Raw genomic sequence first — 19,563 nt, forward strand, 5'->3', positions numbered from 1 at the left:
TTCTCATTTCAGAGCTGATTTTGCTCAAAGGAGGAGACGAGTGCAGTGAAAATCCTGTCCTCTGCACAGTCATGGCCTCAAAGTTCAATCCAAACGTCCTTTATGTCCGGGAGCCCCAGGAGTCCCTGACCTCTCCAGACCCTCAAGTTGAGGCGGGTGACGAATCATCAGACAGTGACGGGGAGCCTGAAGAGACCTCACACAAACTCATCCGAAAAGTGTCCACCTCTGGACAGATTCGAGCCAAGGTAGGATTTAGGGATATTCAAGAGGGCAAAAAAGACTTATTTGTACATCAAATATTAAATTTTTGAACACCAAAGTATTTATTCACATAAGGTTTTCTTGCAAGAAAAGTCACATTTGGACACCCTAAAAGATGAAGTGCTCATTTCCCATGCATGCACACAGAAACAGGCACACACACACACACACACACACACACACACATTGCGTAAAGCTGCAGTGTGCATTGATCTGGGGGACAGTCGCTGATGGCTCAGATTCAGTCAATACTTGGCATGCTACGTCTACTACAGTGTATGTACAATATCACTGTCAGTTTGGACTAATGCTTATTCCTGAAAGGGCAAAAGGATATGAGGCAGTCATTAGCAAGCTTATTATGCTACACATGACACCATCTAGTCTACAAAGTGGATGCGCATGCTCTTATTAATCAAAAGCCTGAGCACAGTTGATTAATTGAGCTCATTTTCAAATTGATTCTTCCACGCAGAATGATTTTGTTTCCTGTCAAAGAGGGCACTTTGGCCCTGTTTACAATTGGTATTTATGTGTTTTGGTTGGTCAGATCACAAGTAGATGAGGGAGAGATATTTCCTTTACATCTCATTGTTTTGATCCATTTCTTTTGTCCAATTTTGTGATTTCTCTATGAGGGTCTGTGAGTGGGTCTATATTGGGGCCTTTAATGATATTTTGATCAAATATTATGAAAATAAAGGCGGCATGGTGGCTCAGTGGTTAGCACTGTCACCTCACAGCAAGAAGATCACTAGTTCGAGTCCCGGCTGGATCAGTTGGCATTTCTGCGCGGAGTTTGCATATTCTCCCAGTGTTGGTGTTTGTTTCCTCTGGTTGCTTCAAGTTCCCGCACAGTTCAAAGACATGCGCTATATGTGAATTCGATTTACTACAAATTGGACGTTGTGTGAATGAGTGTGTATGGGTGTTTCCCAGTACTGGGTTGTGGCTGGAAGGGCATCCGCTGCATAAAACATATCTCAGAATAGCAGTTCATTTTGCTGTGGAGAACCCTGATGAATAAGAAACTAAGCAAAAGGAAAATAAATGAATGATTATAAAAATAAGCTTGCACAATTTGCATATGAGCAGCGAATAATGATACCGTGATTCAGTTTGCTTCAACTTTATTTATTAAAATAATGCAAATGCATAATTCTTTCAAACAGAGCTAGTCAAGTCTAATGGCGATACTATTTTAAATATATCACAGAAAACCTAGATTTTTCAAAGTCATCCTAGTTTACATTATGAAAGAAATTTGATTAAATGTGTTTTCTACTACTTTTGGAAGTAATAAAATCTGGACAAGCTCCTGTGTTTAGCATTGTTGGCTTACCCACATGAAAAAAATACTATGGTAATTTCATAGTGAACAGTAGTGTTTTTGAACCACACTTTGCTAAAGGACTTGAATTAATCTGCCATGGTAATTTACTGTGGTAATAAATCAACTATGGCTCTATAAACAAAGTTTTCAACTATAATGAAAATGATAACCGTTTTCAAGGTATACCGCAGTTTGGAAAAGTCAAGGTTTTAAAACCGGCAACATTTTTTGCTATATCGTTCCTAAGGTATGTGTGAGATTTTTTTATTTATTCATTTTTAGGACAACAGTATCTCGAGGAGAAAATATATCCAATTATGTCGTTTTAAATAGTAAAGAAACCTGTGTTTCTGAAACTAATGAAGACAGCACAAGTCAATGATCCATTTGAATTATTTAACCTGACATATTTACTGTGTCAAAATATTTGATGTTTCTCAAAATAAAATATATTGGTTTCAAAGGGGAAAAAGTTTTTGATTTTTACCCAGACCTTTAAAAAAAACTTATTCTAGAGCAGTAATCACAATATCGTGATATATTGGTATTTTTATCCAAGGTTATCATATCGTCAAAACCTTATACCATCCCATTTCAAGTGTACACTCAAACAAATATTTTTTTTGCTGCTTATTGAAACTACTTATATAAAATAAGCTGAATCAACACAATTATTTAGTTGTTTGGGGGACAGCTTAATAGTTTTATGTTTAATCTACTTAAATTAGGAAAAAAACTATTAAGTTGACTTAATTGATTTGTGTTGGGACAACATGAAGGAATTGTGTAGAACCCAGCAATTTTTACAGTGTATGGTTTGTTATACACTGTAAAAACATCATAGGTTCTATACAATTGATTTTTGTTGGGACAGCATAGGGGAATTAAGTTAACTTATTAGATATTTGTACATTTAAGTGGATTGAACATAAAACAATTAAGTTGTGACAAAATTGTTGTCTCAGCTCATTCTAAATAAGTAGTTTAAAATAACAGTAAACGTGTACAATACACCACAGTTTTCTGTAGTAAAAACTAAAATATGCTACAGTATTTATTACAGTTTATCAGTTCACTATAGTTAATACTATACTACCATTCATTGAACAGATAGTTGTAAATATTTGAATATATAAAGTTTAATACATTTCCTTACTGTATAGCTCAAAAACACTTTAATTTACTATAGTTTGTTAAAAGGGGCTAATAATCTTGACCTTAAAATAATAAAAAAAATTAACAAAAACTTCTTTTATTCTAGCTGAAATAAAACAAATGAGGCTTTTTCCAGAAGACAAAATATCATCAGACATACTATGAAAGTTTCCTTGCTCTGTTAAACATAATTTGGAAAATATTTAATAATTCTAATTAATTACAAAAGCCTAATAATTCTGACTTCAACTGTATACACAGACAAATTAATAAAAAGACAGGGCCTTTGGAGCTTTGGAGGAATTCTTGAACGCACAAAGGGCTTCATTGACCTTTGACCGTTCACATGGCAGTGTTTATTTTGACAGCTCTGTGTTGCATTGTGATAACATGAGAACAGTAGAAAAGACAGTATTTAGTGTATAGGTTCCCCATATTGATGAATAGATAGGCAGGCAGCTGTCCATGAAGAATGAGACTTGTCGACAGAGCCTGCAGCAAAAGTGTTGCAGAATTTAGTGTCTCACCTGTGCTTCCCACCCACAGCTGACCTTTCTTCTTTGACCCTTGTTTGATCCTGAAACACTGAGGCCACTTTTTTGCAGTACTATTGCTGGTGTTGGAAACCATCAAAGTAAGGTTATATGGTTGAAGGAGAAATTGTTAGCCCTCCTGTCTTTGAAATTGACATTCTTTTCAAATATTTACCAAGTCCTGTTTACTAAATAGAAGATTGTCAGTACATTCTTAAACTAAATAGGTTTTATAACTGATCTTTCTTTTGTCTTTGCCAGGATGACAGTACACAATATTTTACCTGTTATTTTGCTTTTTAAAAGATTAATTAGGTTAACTAGGCAAGTTATTGGAAAACAATGGTTTGTTTTGAAGTCAATTGAACAAAAATATTTTCTTAAGTCTCTAATAATACTGACTTTAAAAATAATATCAAAATATAAAATATAATATAATATAAAAACAGCTTTTAGTCCAGCTAAACTAAAAGAAATAAGACGTTCTCCAGGAGAAAAAAATAGTATAGGAAGTCTTGAGAAAATGTCCTTGCTCTTTGTTAACGCTTGGGAAATATTTGAAAAAGAATAAAATTTTCACAGGAGGGCTTGTAATTTTGCCTTCAACTTTAGATGGTTGTTTTGTCCACAGTTGGGCTTAGCAGTCACTTAGTAACTAGCTATATATTTCTCTGACACTGTTTGGCCTTGACCCATCAAACAACTGTTTTTTAACACATTTGACACTGTATTGTTACTTACAGAGTGCAAAGGTTTATAGCTCTCCAATCATATCAGTTTGGTTTGGCAGTTGCTTAAAGCTTCTCATAAAACAGATCTCAGATCAGACCTTTAACACTATGATTAAGCTTTTCACCTTCTGTTTTCCTCTGCTAGAGTAAATGAAAGCAGAAAACTGACCCCAGATCAGTTTAACCACCTGATCTGCTAAGTGTAAGTTGATCTCGAATATAAACAATGGCTTTACATGAGCATTTAGATCATACTGTAGCTGTAATGAGATGAATCTGATCCTCGATCAGCACATGTCACTCATGTTTATCTTGCTGGCTGATGAAATTAGCAGAATATTAGTATCAGCAAGCCAATGAAGCTGAACTAATTGAATCGTCCAATTACACAGATGCCAATTAAGTTAATGTTTTCATTTTGTCACACAATGTCTAACTGCTTCACTAGCACTTCAAGCTGAATCTTTTTGATCATTTAAAAAATTTAAATAATCTAATAAATATTCAAATCTAAAATTACATACACCTCCATATTTAAAAGGTTGCTTTTGCTTTTGTGTTCTGTTTTCCAAGAGCTGAATTTACTTGATTAAAAATGTATTTAATTACCAAGAAAGTTGGGCAACTCTATTAAAGTTTAAAATTAAACTTCTGCTTTGATAAATTTTAAATGTAATTTATTATTTTGATGGAAAGTCAAATTTTCAAAAATGGCCATTTGGTGCATATAAACATTATTAAAGTTAAGAAATTCTTTAAAATATTTGAAACGTAGAGATGATATTAGCTGTTTATTTGCACAAATAAAGTACATATTCTGCACGATCGCATTTTATATGCCTAATCCTACCTAATACCTAAACTTAATATAAGAGTTATTAATAAGAAGCAAATCGGCAGTCAATTGATGCAAAACTCATAGTTATTCAGTCTTTAGTTGTGAGAATTACCTTCAAATACTGTGAATTTTTAAACATTTAAAAGATCTTTATTCTTAAATAGTAATGCTTGAATGTTTCACCAATTTATTTATTTATCTTGTTAAAATTTGAGCAAATGCCCCTTCACAGGAATCTATTGATTACATTATATTAATTTATTTATACACATACACAGTTTAACCTATAGAACAGCAGTGTTTATATTCACTCACCAGTAACCATAATGCTTAAGTTAAATGCATGGACCTGTAGATTTGTATACAGCATGTATTGATTTTACTGACTAAATCACTGTATAACAAGATAGCCTTATACGTGAACAATTCACATCTCAACTTACTCTGACCAAAACAACTCAAACAAACATACAAACAAACAAACAAACAAACAAACAAACAACTAGAGACCATCTGATTAACCAAAATCTGGGAAAATCATCAATCCAAGGCACTTTTTTGATGTTTCTTCTGGATAAGGTAGAAGCCCTGTTGCACACTATATATACTGTATGTATGTATGTATGTATATATATATACATACATATATATAAATATACTCTATGTATGTATGTATGTATGTATGTATGTATGTATGTATGTATGTATGTGTATGTGTACACAATCACAATAAAATAATCACATAAAATAATCACATAAAAATGTAAATGATCTCATAAAACGTCCAATTTCATATCATAAAATCAAATTACATTTATTTCAGTTTGCAATTAATTGTTTTACATGACATCTAGACATTGCATATACAGTGCACGTGATGTATTTAAGTATCTCTCGAAAAATGACGTCTCATCTGCATCCTTGCGATGCTAACATAGAAGTGGAGGTTAAAAGTTTTGCAGCCTGTGCAGTAAGCAGACATGGATGAAGCACGAGTGATTTACATGTAAAGTCAATGTTAATATGAGATTAGACATCCTGTGGAGCAAATAGAGTAAATAATATGGTGCAAATTGGGTGTTTTGTGTGTTTGACAAGCTTAAGACTGCAAAAGAAAGCGTGAGCAAACATATAACAAACAAAGTAGTGGAACAGACAGAAAAGCAAGCAGCCTACAATGGAGATTGGTTTAAGGATGACGGTCGCTGGATGTGACCAAGTTAAAGGATATTATTTTTGCTTTACATCTATGGCTGGTAGCCTATCATGATGTGCATTTATTCATGTTCATTCATTCATTTATTTTCTTTTGGGTAAATGATTTTGCTTATTGGCTGTTAACGAGAGAAAACGCTTCCCTGCCATTGACGAGTTTTACAGCAATCTGTGTTACAATAAGCCTCTACGCACGTCCTGAGTGAGCTACGACATCTGAGAAAGAGAAAGTAAGATTGTGGGTTAAAATAAGAGTTATACAACCTTCCTTTGGCTTAATCCTTACCGTTTCAGATCTGTTTTAAATCTTGTCTTGACAAGAGACCAAAACAAAACTTTATTTTTATGATTTGTGTAAATGTGTCAGATTACACACCTAACATAGTAGGCTAGCCTATAAATTTTATATTTATATGCAGTTTTTAATCGCAAAATTGTCCGCAAATTTCTAAGAATTACCACCACAAATTCAGTCATTATTATTGCAAAAATCACAAAAATAACTCTGCAAAAAGGTCTTATAAAATAGAATCAATTATTTTTATTCTATAGAGAGACATATTTTATCGTTTTGATGAGCATGGTTTCTTTTGGGTTGTGCAGTTTAATTCACAGAATTTCTACAAAGTGTGTTGTACACTGCAAACTTGCACACTTTTTTGGTCACATCCATAACGTATGTTTATTTTCCTCATTTAAAGTACAAACATGTTTACAGATGGATATTTTTCTGGTCCCTTAACTCTGTGGGCAGTTGTTTTGAAATGTTTCAATATAAGGCTAACATAGACTTTCTATGTGAATTTATGTTTTGAGTTTTACTGCAAATGTCACATCCATAACGCTGGAATTGCTCATAGACTCAACTTAAAATTGTACTTGCTTCATAGTTTTTTTTTAGCTAACTCATCTTAAATCAAGTCAACTACGCTATAAATATGCAGGGTTCCACACAATTCATTTATGTTGTCCCAACAGAAATTAAGTTACCTTAAAAATTTAAGTACTTTGAACAAACAATTAAGTTGTCCCAAAAAAAACCTCGAGAATTGTGTTGTTTTAACTCGTTTTAAATAAGTAGTTTGAACAAGCAGGAAAAATGATTTTTGGGTTTATAGTTGAGTCATCTCAAAGCTGTGCAGCGAAATGCCTTATAATACTCAGTGAAGTCAGCGTTATATTTATTTATAATGCATTAATTACCGCTAAGGGACTTTTAGTTTGTTTTTAGATTAAACTACAGTCCATTTTGTGTTTATGTTCCATTTCTGGGCATGTTTATCTGCAATAAACCACAAATTCCTGTTAAACGCTCATGATAAAAGCATTAATCACAACCACTATGTGCACGTACACCCAGATGTGGTGTAAAGCCAGCCAATCGCACCTTAAATAGATTTCAGTGCTATTTTTATGTGCGATATGCATCCGGCAGTCAATAAACAGTCAGCGGATGCTTTGCTGTAGGGTCATCAGATGCTGAGACTAATGACGTGCTAATGCTGCTTAGTCGAATTTGACATTCAGTACAGTACGCGTCTGATGGAAAGTAATTGTGTGTTGTGTGTCTGCCGAGATTGGTGTCAGCAAACACCGCTTGCATCTTCTTTCTGCTCATTAGTGATTTCCTCTTGTTTAGCATACGCGTTAAACCCTGCTAAGCATCATGAAGTGTGACATGACGTTTCAGCCTGACTGAGTTCATTTATTACCGGTTGTTGGCATGTACACGCTAACAGTAAAGTGTGTCGAAATCGTGTTAACAGCATGCTGTATGTGTTAGGTAGTTACTCCTTATGTGGCATTTTGATGATCACCTTTAATGTTTTTTCAGCATCTTAGCTCTGTTGTTTTAGAAATAAATTACATTTTAAAATATATTGTGAAAATACTTCATAATATTGATTTTTGATCAGATTTAAAACAGTAGTTTCCAACCTTTCTTTGCCTGAGATCCCTTTTTCCCCCCTGAAAATATTGTAAGGCCCCTTCCACACGTAAGTAATGACAACACAGTATCCACAGTAAGGATGACAAAAATAAATGTGTGTGGCTGGGTCAGGGACACTTTGCTTTGAGAAAAAAGAATAAAATCATAGTTAGGTAACTAACTTGGTGTTTCCTGCATTTTGTGTTTACAGTATTGCTAGCGCTGAGACCCCAAATGTTTGGGGCTTTCTGCTTATGTCATTACTATTAGCTGCTGAAGGTGAATCAATGGGACTCTTTTTGTAGAGGACGAATTACGTATTGTCTATTTTTTGGTCAGCCAGGGGATAAAATGAACTGCTAAAAAAATTGTAAAACAATGACACGACCCCCTTATAGAGCTCGCTGAGGCCCCCTTGTGGGCCGGGACCCCCCCTGTTGGGAACCGCTGGTTTAAAGTACTATTTACATTTTTGAGCGACTGTTTAGATGTGTTTTAATTGACCTCTGTTATTACTGTTATTAACAAAACATTAAATAAATAATAATAAATCTAACTATTAAAGTCCTTAACCTAAAATATTAATATATATAATATTAATATATACATTTTTAAGCTTTTTATCATACAAGAAATATAGTCTATACATTTTGTTTTAATTATATTGGTAATAACTAATTATGTATAATCAGGATTACAAAATCTGGTTTAAAGAGGTTTAAATGGTTGCTTAGATGTGTTTTTCATTGGCTATTTTTTTATTTATTATTATTATCAATAAAAATAATAACCATATCACAGTTTGTATGTTTAGATTCTGAATTTTTCATGAATTTTTTATTTTTATTTAATATATGAATTATATGAATATATTAAGTTATTAATAACACAAGAAGTAGTACATTTTTTTTTACAAATATTTTATAATAATATGGTAATGACTGATTACGTTTAATCTGGATTAAAATGACAAAAATGCACTTTATATAAAAATAAAATTACATTGTACAGTTCTCATAATTTGATAACAGTTTGTATGGACTACATGATGACAGTAAATTATTGATTCTCCCTCATTTCTTATTTGGTCATATTGTTTAGCTTTGAATATTCAAAGGCGACACGGAGGCTCAGTGGTTAGCACTGTCACTTCATAGCAAAAAGGTCGCTGATTCGAGTCCTAGGTCAGTTGGCATTTCTGTGTGGAGTTTGCATGTTCTCCCAGTGTTGGTGATGTGTGTGCTCCGATTTCCTCACAGACCAAAGACATGCACTATAGCTAAACTGAATAAACTAAACTTGCTGCAGTGTATGAGTGTGTATGGGTGTTTACCAGTACTGAGTTGCAGCTGTAACAACATTCGCTGTGTAAAACATATGCTGGATAAGTTGACGGTTCATTCCCCTGATGAATAAAGGGACTAAGCAGGAAAATGAATAAATGAATGTTCAAAATCATGGTAGTCCCAAACTGATCTCAAATATTAATACTGGGCACCGATCAAGGCAATTTGAAACTGATCTGTAATGGGTAATTCAACACAGCAGACATGCTGGCCTTCATGTTTTCATATTTTTATAAATATCTCATGTCTTCATATTTATATATATAAAATAATAATGAATCTGTAAAGAATAAGTTGGCAATTTTTTCTTGTGTGTGTAATGATGTAATTAAAAGTTAGCACACTGAAATTACAACTTAAATGTGAACCATATTAAACCTATAGCACTAGGAAATAAAAGTATAATATTGGGACTCTAACATATGCTGTAAACTCTTTTTTTGTGTGTTAATTTTTATTGTTTCAAAACATTAAGAAAAATGCTATACATATATACTGTATTAGTAACTAAACAACAACCAAAGAACACCCACCCTATCCCCGACAGAGCCATAAAAACATATCCACATATGCAAAAATAAATAAATAATAATTAAAACAGGGAAGCACGGTGGCTCAGTGGTTAGCACTGTGGCCTCACAGCAAGAAGGTCGCTGGTTCGAGTCCTGGCTGGGCCAGTTGGTATTTCTGTGTGGAGATTGCATGTTCTCACCATGTTCATGGGTGCTCTGGTTTCCCATACAGTCCAAAATCATGCTATAGCCTATAGGTGAATTAAATAAATTAAATTGGCTGTAGTGTATGAATGTGTGTGTGTGTGTGTGTGTGTGTGTGTGTGTGTGTGTGTGTGTGTGTGTGTGTTAATGTGAGAGTGAATGGGTGTTTCCCAGTACTGGGTTGCGGCTGGAAAGACATCCGTTGCATAAAACATATGCTGGATTAGTTGGTTGTTCATTCCGCTGTGGCGACCACTGATAAATAAAAGGACTAAGCTAAAGGAAAATGAATGAATATATGAAATAATAATAAAATAAAATAAAAATACAATCCTTTTGTAAAATACAATTAGGAAAATGACAGTTCAACACATATTAATTGTTTTATACATTATTATATACATTATATTAATACTGGACAAATATTTGCTTGGATCCGTCAGGGTCACAAAATATTTCATCCCCCATTCACAATGCAATATAGCAGTGTTCATTTCAATGTCAGTTCATTTTACATCCACAATTCGGAGTTTGGAGAGACAAATTAAACCAAAAGTATTTAATAAGTAAGTAATCCAAAAATACCTTTACTAATATAAGCAAATGAGCTCAAAATATTTGGATTATATAATATATTTCACATCGAATAAAATCCTTATGATGGCAGCACAGGTGCTCAGCTCACAGAAAGAAGGTTACTGGTTTGAGTCCTGACTGGGCCAGTTGGCATTTCTGTGTCAAGTTTGCATGTTCCCCCCATGTTGGCATGGGTTTCCTCCAGGTGCTCCAGTTTCCCCCACAGTTCAAAAACATGCGCTATTAGTGAATTGTGTGTATGTGAGGGTACTCTATATGGATGTCTCCCAGTGCTGAGTTACAGCTGAAATGGCATCCGCTACATAAAAAATATGCCATATGCTGGAAAAGTTAGTGATTCATTTTGTTGTGGCGACCCCTGATTTATTAGGGACTAAGCCGAAGAATGAATGAATGAATGAATGACATCCTTATGCTTAAATTCTGATGTATGCAGGTAGAGAGCGAATACAATAGAGAAAAAAAATGGGCTGCAGTATAGGAAGATGAATAAGTATGCAGAGATCTTCTATTTGTGTTTGTGAATTAGGAAAAAAAAAAGGTGAGTAACAGTGATGCGGCTACATATATCCCGTAACAGGTTTCCTCTCAGGGTCTTATTTATCAGTGCTCAGTGTCAATATGCTCTCTGTGTTAGATGGTCCTATTTTCCTATCTCCAAGGGGTAAAGAATTACATAAGCCTCTACTCCTTTTATTCTGTCTCTCTCTCTCTCTCTCTCTCTCTCTCTCTCTCTCTCTCTCTCTCTCTCTCTCTCTGCTCTTTTTGTTACTGCCTTCATTAATTTTGTGTGCATATTAAAAGGCTGGTGAGGTGGAAAAGCAAGTGTGTTACTGTGTATGTTTTTGTGAGAGACTCAGAGTGTGTCTATTTCACCGTGAGGCAGAATTATACACTTCAGCTGAAGTTTGAACTGAGAAAGAGGAGAATCCTTGACAGCTAATTAGCCATTTTTCCTTAAGGTAGTGGAGCGAGCAAGCTAGGATGTGACCCCACCAGGGGAAATGACTGGTGTCCACCTACAGTTATAGGAAAATGGCATTGCTACCGGTTTACTATTTTGTGTTCTAAAGAAAGAGGTATGATATAAAACCGACACCGTGTTCTCACAAATCTGAGAGATGCTGTCTACTAAGAAGAGATTCCGTCATCATTTACTCAACTTTCACTTGTTTCAAACCTCCTTTCTTCTGTTTAACACGAAAGGAGATATTTCAAAGAGAGCTGTAAACCTGTAACCATTGACTTCCACAGTATTTGTTTTCCTAATATGGAAGTCAATGGTTACAGATTTTCAGCTTTCTTCAAAATATCTTCTTTTGTGTCCGTCAGAAGAAAGTAAGTCAGAATGGTTGGAATCACTCAAGGGTGAGTTAAGGTGCAGGAAATGAAAGTTTAGTCAAGGACTAAGCAAAACAACACTTAAAAAAACTTCTAGTAAATAAAATAGAAAGCATGGTTAGGGGGAAGAAAAACGAGAAGTGAAGAGTAATTTCGCAGTAGAGGTGAGGAAATGGGTACAGTAAATATAGCTTGTGACAGTTTATGTTGTTTATCTTCAGAACAAAAATTAAGATATTTTAGGTGAAATCGGAGAGCTCCCTCATCTTCCATAGACAACGAGGGTCCCAAGATGCTCAAAGTCCATAAAATATACCTAAAACATTAGCCCCTTTCACACAGTGATACAGTAAACAATCCAGTAAATATTCTGAAAATTTCCAAAAGGACTTTACCAGTAAAAAAAAAAAAAAAAAAAAAAAAACCGCTGTTCACACAGGCAAGGACGTTACGGAATGTTTCCAGAAAAGACAATTCACACATTCGTTCCAAAATACTATAAATTCTGACATCATTAACCAGAAATGACCTCTAAATGGCTGCACTTGTATTGGTAAACATTTGACTACATTACAAACTCTGTGGATAGATAAGTATTGTGAAAAACTTCGATGAAAACATACAGAGGAACACTTTCACTTGTCGATATGTACATAATATGAGTGTGTGCGTCAAGCAACTGAAAGAAGCAGAGCTTGAAGGTAAACAAACAACGGCTTATAAGCATTTTATCGCAAATTTTTTACACAGTTGGCATTAAGAAGGAACATAGAAATGTTGTCCTACTAACATCTAGCAGCTGAATGTGTCTGGAAATATATTTAAAGGCTTTTATTTTCATAAACAGCGCAGATGTAAATGCATCAGAACGTTTTGATTGGTTGGAGTACACATCTCATCTCAGCGTGTTCTAATCGTGAACGCGCTCTTTCTAGCAATTTTCCATTTGCGTTCACACAGTGCAGCATTTCGGCAAATTACCGATAATGTTACAACTTCTCTTTCCAGAAAATTGCTGGAACAAATTTACTGGTATTTTCAAAAAGGATCTGTTCACACATACAGCCTTTTCTGTCTGTATGTGTGAAAGGGGCTAATGTCAAAACATTTCATGTGGCTTCAACTGGTGACTGGTTCAACTGTAGTCATACGAAGCTCCAAGAACAATTTTGTGCACCAAAAAACAATATGTAAAAATGACTTAATACAGCAGCGTTAACAGGTCTACAACAACCTGATAAAGAAGAGAAAATATTTTACACTAAAGTGTAAAACTTAAACCTAAAACCATTGAAATCACATGAAATTATTTTGGACTTGGAATCTTTGGACCGTTACTGTCTATGGAGGATGAGGGAGTTGTCAGATTTAATCTGAAATATCTTAATTTGTGTTCCAAACTTAAATGGTCTTATGGGATTGGAACAGCATGAGGGTGAATAATTAATAACAGCTCAAGAGTTTCCACTTAGATATTGCTTAATAATATTAGAAAGTTTGGCCTGCTGTCCCTGGAGAGAACCCTGAGCTCAGAGAAAATTGAGCCCAAAGCTCTCGCCTTGTCAATAAGCATGTAAGGGGATACAAGATAAGGTAGTTCTTGAGAGCTTACCGAATTCGTTTGGCCAAGTCCATAATCATCAGCAGCAGCCCTAGAGGAATAGACCACCAACCACACCAGCGCATACGCAGTGAAGCTCAGTACTAAAGTCCTCATATAATGTTCCTTTTGGTTTATTTAATTCACTTAAAGTATGTCACATGTCAACATGCAAAATCCGGACAGAAATGCCAACTGGCCCAGCTGGGACTCAAATCAGCAACCTTCTTGCTGTAAGGCAACAGTGCCATTCCACTGAGTTGTCATGTCGCCCAATCCTGGATTAATCAAGAAAAGAGAAGGAGCAAGATGTGGTGGACGGGGGGCTTCTACAAAAAACGAAGATAAGGGGTTAAAATTATACTGGATATTTGTGTTGAGTTGTGATTGGCTTGCGATTGGCTTGCTAATGAGTATAGACATATTACATGCTCCTCTCAAAATTAGTTTGTGAAACTTCATTTATCCGTGTCTCCTGTACAGCACAGAATGCATTCAGCCTGCCAAATTTGCATAAATCTTTGATCGCTAGCAGTGTGAGTCTGATGTGCGGTACTGTATGTTTGCAAGTTTTCTCCCCAACAAGCTCCACAATGCCAACAAAATGTTCTGCAACCTCAAAGGCACCTGCAGTAGCACCCAAAAGGCAGAGGAAGATGCTAACCATCGACTTCTGGACATATTAAAGCAAGGTAGATGTTACGCGAGAGTTTGAACAAGAGAGAAAAGTGTGGAAATGCCAATACCTATCTGAGGAACTAGTGCAGTGAGGGGTTTTACAGCCTCAGAACATCTGTAATAATTGTAAAAAATAAAGCAGACTACTTTGCGGATTTCACCTATTGTTGGCTATTTTTAGAACTTAACTCCCGCGGTTAACGAGGGACCACTATTTTACTAGTTTACATGTACAGTACTACTCATGTACTATTTTTCACATGCTATATAATTGGCTATATAATACCACCCCCCCCCCCCCCCCCCCCCCCCATTCATACAGTAAGTATATGAGTGCAAGGTGCAAGGTTATATCTAAAATCTTATTTTTAAGCATTTTATTTTTCAGCCAGAACTTTAGCATCTATATCTAGTCACTAGCACAGTGTCACAGCTCAATATTTACTTAATGTTTTTAGTGGATTTACAGTTAGTAACTTCCTCTGTGAAGATAAAAAGGTCTCCTAGGTGTTTTTTGATTTTTTGAGAAGACCGTGTGCTGTTTGAGTGGTTTAATGGGCTCCTGGGTGTTTCTGTTTGAACAGTCGTGCAGATGACACTGAATATCAACTGTATTCGGGCTGAGGAGGTCAAGGGTCATGGTGTGTGTGCGTGTGTGTGTGTGTGTGTGTGTGTGTGTGTGTGTGTGTGTGTGTGTGTGTGTGTGTGTGTGTGTGTGTGTGTGTGTGTGTGTGTGTGTGTGTGTGTGTGTGTTTGTGTGTGTGTGCGTGTTTGTGTGTGTGCATAACGACTACAGAATAACATGAAGAAGTGGATTGTCTCGTATGTCTACTATAGGAATGACACTGCATTTGCCCCTCCTTTGTTGCATTTCCCAGATGGGGACCTTAGTTTTGATTGAGGGTTACCCACAGTGAGTTTAACCTCAGCCCACCACTAATGGCTATTTAATGGTTTTGGTATGAAGAGTTTTTATAGTTAACTCCACTGTCATCACTTGTTAAACTATGTCAAATATGTCTGAAAGAGTAACTGAAAGAAATTTAATCAGCTTTGCTCCACGTATCTGATCTAAAATGGCTTTTTAGCAGTAGGGGTGCAAAGACAGGATGTGATCATCGCATTACTATAAAAGAAAGCCTTGTTTTCTGATTAACACCGCATTGTGTGCTATGGGTTGACCGATAAGTCAATTGTCTTTAATAAGTTAAAAGTCATTTGAAGCAAAGACAGCCTGTGTTTCTGTCACTCAACATATTCACCAGGAGACTTTAAACCTTGTTTGTATTGATGTTCTGTCCCAGTGGATTCTGTTGAGAAAGACAGACAACTATACATTGTTGCAAAGGACAATGATTGACAATAGGATCAAGAGACTCAAATAAGATTTACAACAAGTACTAGAAGGTAACACAAGATGCATATGGATATTTTTGCATGAACTAGGGGTAATGTTTATAATTTATGATGATAATAATGTCATTTTAATAGTGGACAACATTATCAAGTATCGACATTATCAAGTATCACTCACATAAAAAAACAGGACGTCTTCAGATTCCAAAAGCATTCACTGCATATTTGAAGCTTATTAGAAGCTAATACTGATATATAAACACAGTAGTTATATAAAAAAAAACAGTAAATTACATAATAAAATACAATAAATATGTAATTCATTTTTCTAATTTCCCAATAAAAATGGTTTCAATGAAAGCCTGAGCAGAATATTTGTGCGTCACAGACTGTGGTTTTGTTTTTGAATGAATGTGTCTTTGAACAAATCGATTAACACACTCATGAAGATTCCATTCATGAAGATAGTCACTTGCTACTGAATGAATCAGCTGTTTTAAATGAATCATTTGAATGAATGTATAAATCATGCGTTAAGAAATGGTCTTGCTTTCATGTTTGAAATTATTACTTGGGTTAATAAATGCTTGTTTATTTATCCATAACTATTTTAAATGAGCCAGCACCAAAACATACTCATCAAAATATTGCCTAATTATCATTTCTATGCATATCCAACACAATTTCATGTCAATTCGTAACTTTTTGATTTAGTGGCTAATTCGAATTAATTTGTACGATCTTTATTGTTTGATTTATACAATTTAGAATGATTTACTCATCCCCCAATGACGGTTGGGTTAAGGGCAGTGTTGCCAGATATAGCTGACTTTTTCTAGCCCAAAAGCTGTCTAAAACCCGCATAAAAAATGCCCAAAATATTAGAAAAATGTTTTATTTCATTCAAATTCATTTTAATCAAAATTAACCTGTTACTTTAACTGTCATATTTTTTTAACCTTACAGCAACAAGCGATCACAGAACCACAACATACCCTAATCACATCGAAACACTGTCCAACTTCTCACCCACACACTGCACTTATTGCTGTGTAGATTACACTACCTATTAGAGTATGTTTTACTTTCGAAATGGTGTATAAGTTTGTCCCATTTGGCATTTTAAATTCTTGTAAAAATAATTAGATGCTGCTTGTCAATCAGACAAGGCTTCTATGTTTGTTCTTGATGTCAATTGCAGGAAAAAATAAATGATGAGTTTTATGATAAACCACTTTGAGTTTAAATGCAGGCGCTGTGTGATATATGTGCACACGGAGGAAAGTCAGATTTGTCCAGGTTTTGATACAACACTGGTCACTACTAATTGAATGGAGTTGGAGCACATATATGGTTGTTAAATAAGTTGCTTTTAAAATTTATGTTTTAAAACTGCCCAATATTTGTCAACCCATTTTTTACCTGCCCAATCAAAGGCGCTTTACAATGTAAATTGTTTCAAAGCAGCTTCACAAAGTTCTAGTAAATTGTCAGTCCAGTTTTCAGAGTTGAAGTTCAGTTTAGTTCAGTTCAGCGTGGATTAATTTTTACTGCTAAAAGCCCAAACACTGAAGAGCAAATCCATCAATGCGCAGCTCCACAAGTCCCGAACCATGCAAGCCAGTGGCGACAGTAAGGAGGAACAAACTTCACCTATTGACGAAAGTGAAGGGAAAAAAACCTCAAGGGAAATCAGGTTCAGTTGGGCACGAAAATTTCTCCTCTTACAGATATCAGCAGCTGCTTAGGGTACGGCCTGGTCCAGAATTATGGAAATAATGGAATTATAATGTCTTTTGAGAAGTGTTCCCGACTCCGGCTGCCCTAAATAATGCAGACTAACAATCCTTTAAAAGAAAGGGATTTCAAAAGCATTTGTGTTTTATGTGTATGCTAATGCAAAAAGATGTGTCTTCAATCTAGTTTTAAACTGACAGAGTATGTCTGCTTCCCGAACTGTGCTAGGAAGGCTGTTCCAGAGTTTAGGTGCCAGATATGAGGAAGATCTACTGCCTACATTTGATTTTGACATTCTGGGAATAATCAGTTGTCCAGAAAATAATTGAGCGTAGTGGACATGAGGGGCTATAGTACAATCGGGCAACACTAATTTAGGTACTAAACTAATTTTTTGTACGTAAAAAATAGTTACATTTCCGCGTGAGATCAGGCTGCTATGCCATATGTGTAGGTATTGGGATTTAATTTTGTTAGTGTTGCACACCGCTCTGTTAAAACCTATTAAGTATTTTGTGTCTGTTCTTTATTTAAAACTTTTGCTAACTTATGTTTTATATTACCAAGAAAGGGCTGTATGTAACAATCCTTAAAAAGTGTGTTCAGCAGACATAACAGCATATTGTGTGTATTTGTATTGACATAAGAATGCATAAACAAGCTTAACGAAGAAATTATAATTTTTGTATGATCTGAACCATAACCCTAAAGCCCTTGATTCTTTTCCCTGGATCATTCGTCATTATTTGTTTTCCTTTTCGCGTTCACCTTGTAGTACTTGTCTCGTTTATCTCTCTTTCTCATTCTCTCACTTTTATGTCTTTCATCCTCTTTTCATCTTCACTTTCTCTCTCTGCGTGTCTCTCCCTCTTTCTTTCTGGGTTAAACTTGAAAACCTAATTAGAAAAGCATCGTCCATCATTGCCTTGACAGTCCATTAAGGCAATGGAGCGGAGAGAGGGAGAAGATGGGAGAGAGAGAGAGAGATTTGGACTGTGTGAGAAAGAGAGAGAGACAGAGGCCTGAAGGATCTCTGGTTTGTCCAGAAGGTGCCGAGGGGACAGAAAGACTGCAGAGCATTTAAATAACAGGACTAGCTGTCAGAACGTGTCTGTGTGTAAGTGTGTGATGGAGAAGACAAGATAGAGGCAATGTTTGTGTGTTAAGAAACAGAGCAGCTGTTTCAAGGAATAGTAATATAAAGCTTTAAAGCTAAAGAAATGTATAGAATTACAAATAGACAGGGATTCCAGGTCTTTTTCCTCCTAATAATTTCAGTTCCCTAAAGGTTTTATTAAAAGTTACGTTTTAGTAGTTTTAAGAAAATAAATTAATATAAAATGCTAATTTATTGTTAAAAAAAATGGAAAATGTTTACATCGACTTTATAATGATGACTTTTTCATGTCTAAAAATGTATTTTAAGAAGCATATATTCAGTCCCATTATTGGCCACAGCACACTTGACTTGAGATCCCAAACAATGACATAACTTGGAGCTGATCTACCATAGTACAATGCATCATTTGGGAAAAGAACGATGTAGTGACGAGTGTTTCCCAAAACTGTAGTTACTCTGTTATTTGATGTTAGTTATAATGTAAAACATCTATAATGATGCTTTAAAGGGTAAAAACATCTTTAGAGAATTTTCGCATTAACTTATGATGTTTTAATTTGTTTTATACAAATTATTGTTTTATATGCACACTCGTTATTTAAATACTATATTAGTTTATTATTTAAAAGCTTGCATTTGATTTCCATATTAATGTAAATGACACATATGGGCCTATATTTTGTTCCCAAATTTATGGAGAATATTCTATTCTAAAAGAAACAAAAGCTAACACGTAGGCTATATAAAAAAAATTGCCTTATAATTGCTTTGAATTACTACTTGTATTCATTTGCCATACATTACATTTAGATTCAAAAAATATTATTGTTGTTGTTACTATTAAGTGGGTTAATTTCTGTTTATAGTTTATTTGAAAACTCTGCTTTTACAACTTTGACACAATCTATTTCATATACAGTCCAGATACATTTTAATAGTCTAGTATTAATTAAAACCTTTTTACATATCCTATATTTTTTGTTCCACTTGTAAATCATAGTCTTTTGGTATGAGTCATGGCTGCATTCAAAATTATTTCGGAGTGCACTACGAAGGGGGAGTCACAGTGGTGC

General features: G+C 34.9%; 1 protein-coding gene across 8 annotated transcripts in view; it reads left to right on the forward strand.

Annotated features, from left to right (window-relative positions):
* Positions 1-19,563, forward strand: part of si:dkey-172j4.3 — a 174,006-nt gene that overhangs the window by 29,859 nt on the left and 124,584 nt on the right. For all 8 annotated transcript variants that reach the window (XR_015495638.1, XR_015495639.1, XM_087260997.2 and 5 more), the window contains one exon: positions 13-248. Coding sequence is in view for 6 of the 8 variants with exons in the window: in XM_087260997.2 (XP_087117123.1) it covers positions 13-248 (236 nt within the window). In the remaining 2 variants the exon portion in view is untranslated. The remainder of the gene's footprint in view (positions 1-12; positions 249-19,563) is intronic.

Source organism: Danio rerio, chromosome 7 (assembly GCF_052040795.2).
Source record: "Danio rerio strain M-AB ecotype USA chromosome 7, GRCz13ab, whole genome shotgun sequence".
NCBI lineage: Eukaryota > Metazoa > Chordata > Actinopteri > Cypriniformes > Danionidae > Danio > Danio rerio.